Genomic DNA, 13,250 nt, shown 5'->3' on the forward strand with positions numbered 1-13,250 from the left:
CCACTTTGATTATGCTGCACATCATGGTTCACCAGCAGCCCCAAGCATCTAAAGAATAAGCTACCAGCCAAACAAGCTTGTACGAATTGTACTTAAACTCCGCCCCTCATACTCATCGAGAGGTTGATCATTTTTTCATCTCTATCTCTGTAATGTGTCTATATCTATGTAGTTGTATATGTATTTATGTAAAAAAGAATAAGGACCACAATGGAAATAAGTCTGACTTTATTATGCAATCACGGTCACTTAAAAAAAAAGTATTTGTGTTTACATATGTATTTTTTTTAAATGACGAATAATAACAATCAACCAATCCAAACTGTGCAGTGGACAATTGATGAATGGAAAGAGACATCTGTTACAAAACATCACAATGTTCAATGACATTCAGACATTGTCAAGCCAAGCCTTCAATACTGGGTAAGCCTACAAGGTAGGGACGGATGTATGTTCTTTTTGTCGAGATTGACATAGTCTATTTATTGTGGTGTTGAAAACGCACACCATGACATTGAAGTGCTCGTAGTCGGTATACTTTGTTTATTGGTTGTGTTGCATTGGCACAGAAACCTGTTGGTGAAAAATGTATTATTTTATATAATTGTAAATATGTTGAAAATCTAATTTCCCCCTAGTTGATCATTGTCTGCAGCCGGCTCTGATCGTAAAATAATGAAACAGGCAGCAGGGAGAGTGAGCTCATCTGTGGTGGTCGGCGAACCCTCAACCTTCTGGCCCGTAGCCCTGCATGGCATCAACTGTGAAACAAAAGCATGCTGAAGAGGCCCAGTCCATATCCACGTTTATAAACACAGGATTGCTACATTTGTTATTTGCGGTCGTTAACATTATTGAGTTAATTCTATGAGGTGTGAGGGTGTTCAATTTACTTCACAGTACAAGGGGAGGGTCATGTGAAAATATTTGTAACTTTGTGGAGAGGGGGAGGGAGGGGCATGTATTTTAATATTTTGTAAAATTTTTTGTGACACATTGATTTAGACCCATAACTTTTTCTTTGAAAATTGCACAAGGAAGAGCCTTTGAAAAATGTATAAATGTTGGTTATTTTTCTGCACGGTAATCTTTTTGAATGTGTACCCATGCCTAATATATTCAATTTGTCTTATGAGGATAAGATAATAAAAAGCATTAACAAGCATATAGAGAAACAATTAATTTATTCCATTGTAGCCTAATATTGCATTTCAGGGAGCACAGGTTTGTAAATAACAATTTTGTAGAGAATTTAGGTTATTTTTGGTGACCAAGAATAAATGAGCACATTACAAAGTAGCATAATGGTTCAATCACATGGGCTATTCTCGCCTATTGTTTCCCCCTAATCCAGTGTTTCCCAAACTCGGTCCCGGGGACCCCAGGGGCGCACATATTGGTTTTTGCCCTAGCACTACACAGCTGAATCAAATAATCAAAGCTTGATGATGAGTTGATTATTTGAATCAGCTGTGTAGTGCTATGGAACAAAAAAAACTAAAATGTGCAACCCTTGGGGTCCCCGGGACCGAGTTTGGGAAACGCTGCCGCCTATTCACTGATGTAATGTCCATTTGGAAACCCTTGCGACTTCAGTGGATAACTGCATTTACAGTAACCACATGCAGTCGGTCCTGTAGGCCTACTGCTTATTCTAGCAAAGACTCCTCTCGCAGGTTTGGAATTTTTCCACGCCGACGTCAGAAGAAGCGCAGGCCGCGTTGCTGTTGATAGTTGATATATGACTGGATGAGAGAGTCTGGAACTCGAGGCTTCACGGTTTTCAGGGCGCTTTCAAAGTGTCTCCCCATGATGAGCTGTGCTTTGATGTCCTCTTGCAGGGCCAGCAGGGCAGCCTCTCTGCATACTGCCGTTATCTGCGACAGGAAACAGATACAGGGCTGTCAGACGGCCAGATTACGACTATTTAAAATCATGCTAGCATCCACAGCCACTAGGCCAGTGTTTCCCACCGCCAGTCCTCGAGTAACCCCAACAGCACACATTTTTTGTTGTAGCCGGGACAAACATACCTCATTCAACTCATTTGGGGCTTAATGAGTAGCTGACAAGTTGATTCAGGTGTGCTTGTCCAGGGCTACACTAAAAATTAGTACTTGAGGACTGGAATTGGGAAACAGCGCCCTAGGCTGTGGTGAACAGGTCAATAATGAATCTCGACAAAACGAGGTTGACCAAATCATGACCATTGGAATAAAAATGTAATTTAGGTTGTGATCTAATAGTTGAATTTACACATTTGTAACAGTTTGTATTAAGCCATGTGTAATATTACACAATAGCTACAAGCTTTTTATGCTTAGCCTACGGTTATTACAGGGTTACACACACACACACACACACACACACACACACACACACACACACACACACACACACACACACACACACACACACACACACACACACACACACACACACACACACACACACACACACACACACACACACACTGTAGAAAAAGTATCTGATATGCAGAACACACACATACCATAATTTTGTATTAATTCAGATTGCACATTTTATTGCAATAAATAACATTTGACTTAAGAGGGCAATTCATTCTGTTTAATTGAAAACATACATACATATTCCCAATCCTGAACCTCCCTCTCTTGCAGTCACAGCAGTTTACATTCTTTACGTTGCTCAGGGTTTGGGTCGTTCCGTGGAGCGAACTGACGGTGCGCATATCCTGCAAATCTCAACACAGTGCTATCAGTCACTGGAAAGACGGATTGGTTTCCGTTGGAGCAGGTCGTGCCGTAGAACAGAGCGCTAGTTCTGGAAGAAAGGGTGGCATGGGTGGGGAAGAAGGTGTCTGGCGTTCATCAGCCATTTCTGGACTTTCGGAAACGACTCACTCCCACGGCGTGTACAGAATCTCCTCAAAAAGTCGCCGGGCCTTAGTCTAATCACCGTAAATTCAGTGGGAAATTATAAAACAGATGTGGTAGGTGGGAGAGGGGGGGGTCTGCTGACACCGCCACCTCCCTCCATGCCAGGGGAAACCACAGAGGGCTCAATGTGTTTTGGATAACAAGACCTATATATGGAAATCTCACTGGAGGCGAGTTAGTGCTGGGCTGGAACAAAAGCCTGTGTGCACATTGGCCCTACAGGACCAGATATGCCCGTCCCGATTCTAAATTTAGGCTTATACGGTGTCCTGGTTTCCTCCACAAACCATCTGGGGCCATATTCATAAAGCCCCTCAGTGTATGCGTGGTGATTTAGGGTCAGTTCTGCCTTTTAGATCATAATTCATATGATTATAAGGACATGGGGGGGACCTGATCCTAGATCAGCACTCCTACTATGAGGTGCTTTGTAAATCCGGACGGTCCAGAACAGCAGAACTGAAACGTTGAGGGCATAATTACACCTGCAAGGGCTGCGAATGTATTCAATCTATTTCAAGTGGAGGAAACTGAACCATTTGGAAGGTGACCTCACAAATTCCCTTGGCATATTTTCCCCATTCCAAGAAGGGGACAGCACAAATGGGTACCCTACAATTAAGGATTCAAAGAACTTAAAGAGGCGAAAAAAAGTATTCCTAAAAGGAATAACCCCCTTATTGTAATGGGAAGGGTGAAGAGAAAATAAAAATAGTGGTTCCCCTTGAGCTCATCCATGGGGCAGAGGCTGGCAACAAGATGGCAGACTGTTGACATTGACAGATATTGCCGGGTAGAAGTCGGCGAAAGGTACAGATCTCCGTTCCTAATCTTAACCATTATGGAGAAAACCACAAAACAGATCTTAGATCAGAAAAACAACAATGGAGGAGGTTTGCAACAGCCAACGAGAAGATTTATTTATATTGTAGCTGAAGTGAATTCGTAGCAAAATAGCTCCATAGCTGCTTAAAGACATGCTCCAGAACTTTGGTGACTGCTAATCATTTTTTAAACCTCCCACTTTGGACTGAATGTGTCAATGTGTAGTTCATACATGCACTATGAGTATAATTACTGTCTTACCTCAATTAGCCAAGAAACCCCCTCCCAAACATTTTGGGAAGATGTGCTGCACCATTTCCCCTGCATTTTCCCTCATGTGGGCCAGCCCTCTGCAATTTGAGTTCTAGCCATTGGGCTTCAGCGCCTCACCATTTGAGTGGCAGCTAGTAAGATGCATACACAGCAGAGCGAGAGAGAGAGAGAGAGACAGCAATGATGTTGTGCATATATCTGCGTAATTGTGACGTGGTAGGCAATTATCGGGGCCCACTTTTGGCTCGTGAGCTCAACTTTCAGAACTACCGGCTAATAAGTATACAAAAGTACCCGGAGAATCTCTTTAGCCACTTTGCCTGTGTTTATATTGGGCCAGGTCGCTGGTTCGAACCTCAGAGCCGACTAGGTGAAAAATATGTTGATGTGCCCTTGAACAAAACATTTAACCCTAATTGCTACTTTTAGCTAATTTACTAAAATATAATGTAAAAAATGTGTGTGTCTGTTTAACAGTGAGTACTGTAAGACTATTTCTACTTTGACAGATTAGTTGTGGTACCAGCTACCACCAGGATCACATATTCGCTCAGGTATGGTAATAACCCATCAGTATCCACTTCTCAGTCGACTCACTAAAGATCTGTGTGTGCACTGTTTGCCTGTTTTTGCTAGTTCAACTTCTACTCAACATAGTTGACGGAGCGGTCTTATGGCTCACTCAGGATACGTTATCAGAGTCGGTATAGCCACTTGGTTTCTTCACGCATCGCGCCGAACATCTCTCTGGCAAGAATCCCCCCCCAAGCAGACACCTCGAAAGCCCTGAAAGAACTTCATTGGACTCTATGTAAACTGGAAACCAAAAATCGTGAGGCCACATATACTGTAGCTGGGGATTTTAACAAGGCGAAACGTGAAGCTATACAACTAGTTCTGACAGGCAACTAAACATAGACAAGATCCCACGAAACACAAAGGGGAAATGGCTGCCTAAATATGATCCCCAATCAGAGACAACGATAAACAGCTGTCTCTGATTGGGTACCATATCAGGCCAACATAGAAATACAAATTCACCTAGATGACCACCCAAGTCACCATCACGCCCCTACCAACACAGAGAAAAACCAGCTTACTATGGTCAGGGCGTGACAGCTCCCTAAATTTTATCAGCATATCGAATGCGCGACCTGGGCTGTAAAAATGTGGAATCATTGTTACTCTAACTTCCGCGACGCATACAAAGCCCTCCCTCGCCCTCCTTTCGGCAAATCTGACCACGACTCTATTTTGTTGCTCCCAGCCTACAGACAGAAACTAAAACAGGAAAAGTCCATGCTCAGGGCTATTCACCACTGGTCTGACCAATCTGACTCCACGCTTCAAGATTGCTTCGATCACGTGGACTGGGATATGTTCCGGATAGCGTCGAATAACAATATTGAAAAATACTCTGATTCGGTGAGCGAGTTTATTAGCAAGTGCATCATTGATGTTGTTGTACCCATGGTGACAATTAAAACCTTCCCCAACCAGAAACCGTGGATTGATGGTAGCATTCGCACAAAACTGAAAGAGCGAACCACTGCTTTTAATCAGGGCAAGGCGACCAGAAACATGACCGAATACAAACAGCGTAGCTATTCCCTCCGCAAGGCAATCAAACAAGCTAAGCGTCAGTATAGAGACAAAGTAGAGTCGCAATTCAACAGCTCAGACACGAGATGTATGTGGCAGGGTCTACAGTCATTCACGGACTACAAAAAGAAAACCAGTCCCGCCGCGGACCCCGATGTCTTGCTCCTAGACAAACTAAACAACTTCTTTGCTCGCTTTGAGGACAATACAGTGCCACCGACACGGCCCGCTACCAAAACCTGCAGACTCTCCTTCACCGCAGCCAACGTGAGTAAAACATTTAAACGTGTTAACCCTCGCAAGGCTGCCGGCCCAGACGGCATCCCTAGCCGCGTCCTCAAAGCATGCGCAGACCAGCTGGCTGGGTTGTTTACGGACATATTCAATAAATCCCTATCCCAGTCTGCTGTTCCCACATGCTTCAAGAGGGCCACCATTGTTCCTGTTCCCAAGAAAGCTAAGGTAACTGAGCTAAACGACAATCGCTCCGTAGCACTCACTTCCGTCATCATGAAGTGCTTTGAGAGACTAGTCAAGGACCATATCACCTGCACCCTACCTGACACCCTAGACCCACTCCAATTTGCTTACCGCCCCAATAGGTCAACAGACGACGCAATCGCAATCACACTGCACACTGCCCTAACCCATCTGGACAAGAGGAATACCTATGTAAGAATGCTGATCATCGACTAAAGCTCAGTATTTAACACCATAGTACCCTTCAAACTCGTCATCAAGCTCGAGACCCTGGGTCTCGACCCCACCCTGTGCAACTGGGTCCTGGACTTTCTGACAGGCCGCCCCCAGGTGGTAAGGGTAGGAAACAACATCTCCACCCCGCTGATCCTCAACACTGGGGCCCCACAAGGGTGCGTTGTCAGCAGTCTCCTGTACCCTCTGTTCACCCATGACTGCGTGGCCATGCACGCCTCCAACTCAATCATCAAGTTTGCAGACGACACTACAGTGGTAGGCTTGATTACCAACAATGACGAGACGGCCTACAGGGAGGAGGTGAGGGCTCTCAGAGTGTGGTGTCAGGAAAATAACCTCACACTCACCGTCAACAAAGCAAAGGAGATGATTTTGGACTTCAGGAAACAGCAGAAGGAGCACCGCCCTATCCACATTGACGGGACAGTAGTGGAGAAGTTGGAAAGTTTTAAGTTCCTCTGCGTACACATCACGGACAAACTGAAATGGTCCACTCACACAGACAGCGTGGTGAAGAAGGCGCAACAGCGCCTCTTCAACCTCAGGAGGCTGAAGAAATTTGGCTTGTCACCAAATACGCTCACAAACTTTTACAGATGCACAATCGAGAGCATCCTGTCGGGCTGTATCACCGCCTGGTACGGCAACTGCTCCGCCCACAAATTCTGGCTCTCCAGAGGGTAGTTAGGTCTGCACAACGCATCACCGGGGGCAAACTACCTCCCCTCCAGGACACCTACAGCACCTGATGTCACAGGAAGGCCAAAAATATAATCAAGGACAACATCCACCCGAGCAACTGCCTGTTCACCCCGCTATCATCCAGAAGGCGAGGTCAGTATAGGTGCATCAAAGCTGGGACCAAGAGACTGAAAAACAGCTTCTATCTCAAGGCCATCAGACTGTTAAACAGCCATCACTAACATTGAGTGGCTGCTGTCAACATAGTGACTCAAATCTCTAGCCACTTAATAATAAAAATTGGATGTAATAAATGTATCACTAGTCACTTTAAACAATGCCACTTTATATAATGTTTACATACCCTACATTTCTCATCTCATATGTATATACTGTACTCTATACCATCTACTGCATCTTGCCTATGTCGTTCGGCCATCGCTCATCCATATATTTTCAAATGTACATATTCTTATTCATTCCTTTAAACTTGTGTGTATAAGTTAGTTGTTGTGAAATTGTTAGACTACTTGTTAGATATTACTGCATGGTCGGAACTATAAGCACAATCATTTCGCTACACTCGCATTAACATCTGCTAACCACGTGTATGTGACCAATACAATTTGATTTGACATATTTGATGGGGATAGGATGGTTTGGAGTCTTAAGACAGGAAGGGGAGTTTTCGAGATGAGTATGTACAAGGAAGTATGTCGGTTGTGTAAGACAGGGCTAGCTCACTTGGCTAAGGCAGGTGCTAGGCAGATGTCAGGAAGTGAGCGATTTCTTTGTTCAGGGTCAGCCGAACAACATGATTCAGACACTGTAAACAGCGTCCAGGACTAAATGTCTTTGACAGTTTCCCATCATTCAAATCATTTAGCTTGTTGTCAATGGTGATGTGAAACCATGAAAGTTTGCAACACAGGCCTCAATTAAGGAGGGAGGACATTGAAATAGAGAGAGGGGGAAGAGGGGGGTGTGAGAGACTTCAACAACATGATTGAAGGAAGTTTCTACACGCACAAACACATGGACCCAAAAACACAAACTCAATTGTCTTAAATTTCTTTCTTTTTTTTACTTTGTTCCCGACATAGGGGACATGTTAAGGGCCTCGTCTCAATCCCATTACTCAACAACAAATAATTTGGCTATAAACCAACAGAGGTGCTAACAAGTATATACTGTAGCAATAGCAGTACACACTGACGTATTCATCTCTCTCATTTAGGAGGGGTCTCTATATGCTGCTGAACGCGGCAGTTTTGTTTACCATGCGCAATTTGAAAAGCCACAAAGGCAAACAGGGTGAGCAAAAAGCAGTTTGTTTGTAAACGTGAAGAAATTCCAGGCCCCGAGCCAACACAACCCCTTAAAGCTGGGCCCCCCGCCTTCAGAGAGAGGGACAAAAAAAGCTGCAAACGCACAGCAATGAAATGAAGGGGGCCGTGGCAGCCCAGGCTAAATTATGGATCGTTTTTTAGTTTTTATTGCAATGCAGACTTTATTTTTCATTCCCTTCATAAATTATGTCAGCAATCACTTAAATATATGGAGGGACTAAACTGATGCATTGCAGCAGCCATTCGTTGGAGATGTGGCGAGTACTTTGGATATCTGGCTGGCTGGCGGTGCAGTAACAGCCATCAAAGACCACCTAGGACCAGGTCTATTTAGTAGCATTTTCCAAAAACAGGTTATGACCACAAAAAAAACAACAGTAAAGAGTATTCGATGCAGAGTGAGCCAATGCGTTAGTTTTAAATGTAGCCTATATACTTGTATCTGTCCAATCACAAGTTCTCGTTCTTCTATTAGATCACAACCTAAATATACACTTTCTGTAACAATGACGTTAATAACCCTTCGTTAATATCGCTTCCATGAAACCTGTGTTCCACACACACACAACAGATATTTATTTCTGATGAAAGACCGTTCATTTGGCGTAGTCGTGGCCTCACAACAATCACCTTATGAGTGTAACGCACATATACAGTCTTGTGCAGCCATGTTTGAATACCAACCACAACGTACTTCTACTTAAGGGAGGCTCTGGGACTCTCCACGTCGGTCAAAGTGATGAATAAAGAAGCCATTCGAGTGGCCTGGACCCCAGTGATCTAGACAGGACACTGGAAAAGGGAAAAGACACAGAACCGCCTGATTGAACTGCGACCACATCCTTGTTTCCACTCGTTCAGCTGATTTTTTTCTCCTCCTCCGCTGCTCCCAAAACCCCTCTTTGCGAATGATGCTTGCCGTGCGCGAAAATAAGGAAAATGCGATCCGAAGAAGTGATTACGCAGACGATTTACAATCTGTCATCATATTTCCCGACCGTAAGAGAGGCGAGAGGGGGGGGGGGCCCTCTGGTAGACCATAATGATACGTTGCTGCAGGTTGGTAGTCACATTTAGTTTGGTTCTTTGTTGGTCATTTAATTGGAAGGGGCAGGAAAAGCAATTTGGATCTCCAGCTTAAACGGCATAGGGCTAAGCATGGTCTTTTTAGCCCAGTGCAGGGAGGGCGGCCGGCCCTCAGTGCTGTTGTGAGGAGCTGTTTAACGCCATGACATCAGCTTTGGCACGCGCACGGGCATTTTTCCTTCAGGCTTGAGGCTTTTCTCATTTCCCTTGCTTGGAGTCAGACCGCCACAACACGAGCCCCAGATACTTCAGTGGCCTCTGGACATGCTCCTGCAACCGCTTCCCTCCTCCACTGGCTGTTGGCTGTGTGTGTGTTATCCCCATCCGATTCCCTCCTCCACTGGCTGTTGGCTGTGTGTGTGTTATCCCCATCTGATTCCCTCCTCCACTGGCTGTTGGCTGTGTGTGTGTGTTATCCCCATCCGATTCCCTCCTCCACTGGCTGTTGACTGTGTGTGTGTGTTATCCCCATCCGATTCCCTCCTCCACTGGCTGTTGACTGTGTGTGTGTTATCCCCATCCGATTCCCTCCTCCACTGGCTGTTGGCTGTGTGTGTGTGTGTTATCCCCATCCGAATCCCTCCTCCACTGGCTGTTGGCTGTGTGTGTGTTATCCCCATCCGATTCCCTCCTCCACTGGCTGTTGGCTGTGTGTGTGTGTGTTATCCCCATCCGAATCCCTCCTCCACTGGCTATTGGCTGTGTTATCCCCATCCGATTCCCTGCCTTGTAATGGAAGTAACACCTGCCTAACACTCAGTGCACACTTACAGACATTCACACACACTTATGTACACACACACTACAGACTGTATTCATTGGGATTCTGTCGGTGTTCTTTTACATAGAAAATGTGGCCTCGCGGATTCCCATATTTGTCATGTGTCAGTTGTACGAAAAACTCTCTCCATTTCTTTTAATAACATTCAACAACATTTTTAGTTTCCATTCCAGTTACAGTAATACAAGTGTGCACAGAAATGTTTTCAGGATTAGATGAAGAAGCTAACCGGCAGCGCATACCAACGGGCTCAGGTCAAACCCACCCAGTATGCCGTCGCTTCCTACTTCAACAAAGCCACTCAGTCCCAGTATCAAAAAGGCTTAATTAGGGGCTGGTTTGGTGGCTACCTGCTCCTGTAGTATATCAACGAGGCCAGGCAGCGTAGTAACTATCGAGCGGTCCCTGTGTCCTTAGGCTCTGCATTACACCAACACTTGCACCAGCTCTCTTGCGATCGAACACACACACACACACACACACACACACACACACACACACACACACACACACACACACACACACACACACACACACACACACACACACACACACACACACACACACACACACAGTGATGTTATTGGCTCATGAAGAAGTTCTTAGGCCAACGCCAAAAATATTGACTCCCCCTTTTAAGAAAAATAGTCCCCACTGCATCCGACATTCGGAGAGGAAATTAAATAATATAGAAATCAAACAGCGTCACGCCCCGACCAGAAATAAAATATTTGATTTTCCAAGAAGGCAAAGAGGAAGTGTGCAGTGACAGCAGGCTGCCAAGAGAAACAAGGCCTGTCCACAACCCATGTGAAACCTACAGTATTTAAGATTAAAAGGCAGGGGGGGTGTTGGTTAAGTTGAGGATAGGGGGGAGGAGAGTGGTGGGGAGTGTATGTGTTGGGGGGGGGGGGGGGGGGGGGGGGTTATAGAGTTACGTGGGGGGGGTGGGGGGGCGTGAATGGAAACATGCCGCACAACCATAAAGGAGAAGGAGAAGAGTCACGGGATTCAGATTCCATAGAAAACATGGCTGAAAAATGGGACCGGTGCTCGTTTCAAGACCACACAGTGTTTGGTTCTCTCTTTCGCCCCCCAGAATAACTTTCAAAGCAGGGGTGACTTGGCTGTTATGAGGTCCATCCCTAGCGCATTACTACCACCATAACATCAATCGCTCTAATCCAGAACCTATAAAACAGCTGTCATAGCTGATGCTGACCAATCAGTTGAGATTACGAAACTCTTTCAGAAGGGTCCCCCCCCCCCGCCCCCTCCTCACCTCCACACTGTTTAGGAAAGGCCCGTGTGGAATAGCACCTGTGTCGAGGCTCTGGGACGAGGCGGCCGTAGCGTGTAAGGGGGTAAACAGGGCCTCACTTTTAAGGGCATATTTGTCCTTCATTCAGGCGAATGAAAGCGGCACATTCTCCCCAGCGCTGGGAAGGAAGAGATGGCATATTTACTAAACATGCTCACACTGGAGCGACCTGGAGACAGCTCTCTATGGCTCTGTGTGTGTGTATTATTGTGCACTACTATGTCCCTGAGCGTGTTGTGCTCACATGTTTACACAGTCCTGATCACATGGTAAGCAAAAATCACAACGTCCGTGCCCATCCTCTATTCTATTTAAATCGTATAGGTAACATGGTAGCCTCACAAGCCACCTAATCCCACAAGATTACATTAAACGCTGCATGGATATCAGTCTGGTAGGGCTGAGAAGGCATGCTTCTTAGCCCCGCCTTGTCCCATCACCGCTGCTTCCTCTGATGAACTATGGCGTTGGCGAACGCGAAGCTCCGTTGTTGACAGGCAGTTAACAGTAGGAGTCATATTTACGAGGTGATCGATAAATATAAAGCTTTACATGAAAGTTAAAAAGTTGCAAAAATAGACTCTGCTCCCTATCATACATGCTCCATTCTATGCCACAGCATATAAATGACAAGAAGGTTCAATAAACTGTAGGCAATCAGGGGTTACTGTAGCAAGACGATCACTGTATTGAATTCGATGTAGTAGGCTAATCTCTATCATCGCTACGGTTTGGCAAAAACATTAGTAGGTTACTTTATTTCTGTTAGTCTCACGTTGACACACAGCACGTTATGCATGTATGTACAGTACCAATCAAACGTTTGGACACACCTACTCATTCAAGGGTTTTTCTTTCTTTCTTTCTTTCTTTTTTTTAAACAATTTTCTACATTATAGAATAATAGTGAAGACATCGAAACTATGAAATACCAAATATGGAATCACTTTTAACAAGGCACACCTGTTAATTGAAATGCAGGATGAGACAATGCAAAGAGCTTGCAAAGCTGTCATCATACGTTGAAGAATCTATATATTGATTTGCTTAACACTTTTTTGGTTACTACATGATTCCATATGTGTTATTTCATTGTTTTGATGTCTTCACTATTCTTCTACAATGTATAAATTAGTAAACAAAGAAAAACCCTGGAATGAGTAGATGTGTCCAAACCTTTGACTGGTACTGGTACTATATAATGTTTTGTTGCCCTTTTTTGGGGGGCTCATTATCCTGGTGTTCGATATGCCGTTCTCTGGAAAGACAACAAGTGCATGTCTTAGTTCCTCAAAATGCCCTAGGTTGAAGATGACAACTTCTCTTTAAACCTAGAAAATGTCACGCTGCGGCTTCTGTTTTCGGATTTTTTTGTTGTCAAAGGTGATCCAATTGCTTTCGAATTTCTTATGCGCAACGCCCATTGGCCAAAACGGCTTCAATGCTATCAATTCCAGACTGATAGCACAGAGTTAATTACGAGGCCCTTGAAAAAGACATTTGATCCCAATTGTTCTGGCCAGTACAGCTGAATACGAGTATGGCTAAAAGGCATAGACATAAGGGTACAATTACATTTTGAATGGGAACATGTTGGCACACAGAGACACAAACATTTTCAAAGCAATGGCTAAGTGGAACACCTTCCATTTTGGAACACCCTACAAAAGGAAGAGTCAACAGTATCACCAATA

At 44.7% G+C, this 13,250-nt stretch overlaps 1 protein-coding gene across 1 annotated transcript in view; it reads right to left on the minus strand.

Annotated features, from left to right (window-relative positions):
- Nucleotides 1–211: 211 nt before the first annotated feature.
- The window catches only part of afg2a (AFG2 AAA ATPase homolog A), a 131,317-nt gene continuing 118,278 nt past the window's right edge, over nt 212–13,250 (minus strand). Inside the window, exon 17 of the mRNA XM_020502516.2 lies at nt 212–1,877. Coding sequence (XP_020358105.1) covers nt 1,701–1,877 — 177 coding nt within the window. The 3' untranslated portion in view covers nt 212–1,700. The remainder of the gene's footprint in view (nt 1,878–13,250) is intronic.

The sequence above is a fragment of the Oncorhynchus kisutch genome, linkage group LG15 (genome assembly GCF_002021735.2).
Source record: "Oncorhynchus kisutch isolate 150728-3 linkage group LG15, Okis_V2, whole genome shotgun sequence".
In the NCBI taxonomy this organism is placed as follows: Eukaryota; Metazoa; Chordata; class Actinopteri; order Salmoniformes; family Salmonidae; genus Oncorhynchus; species Oncorhynchus kisutch.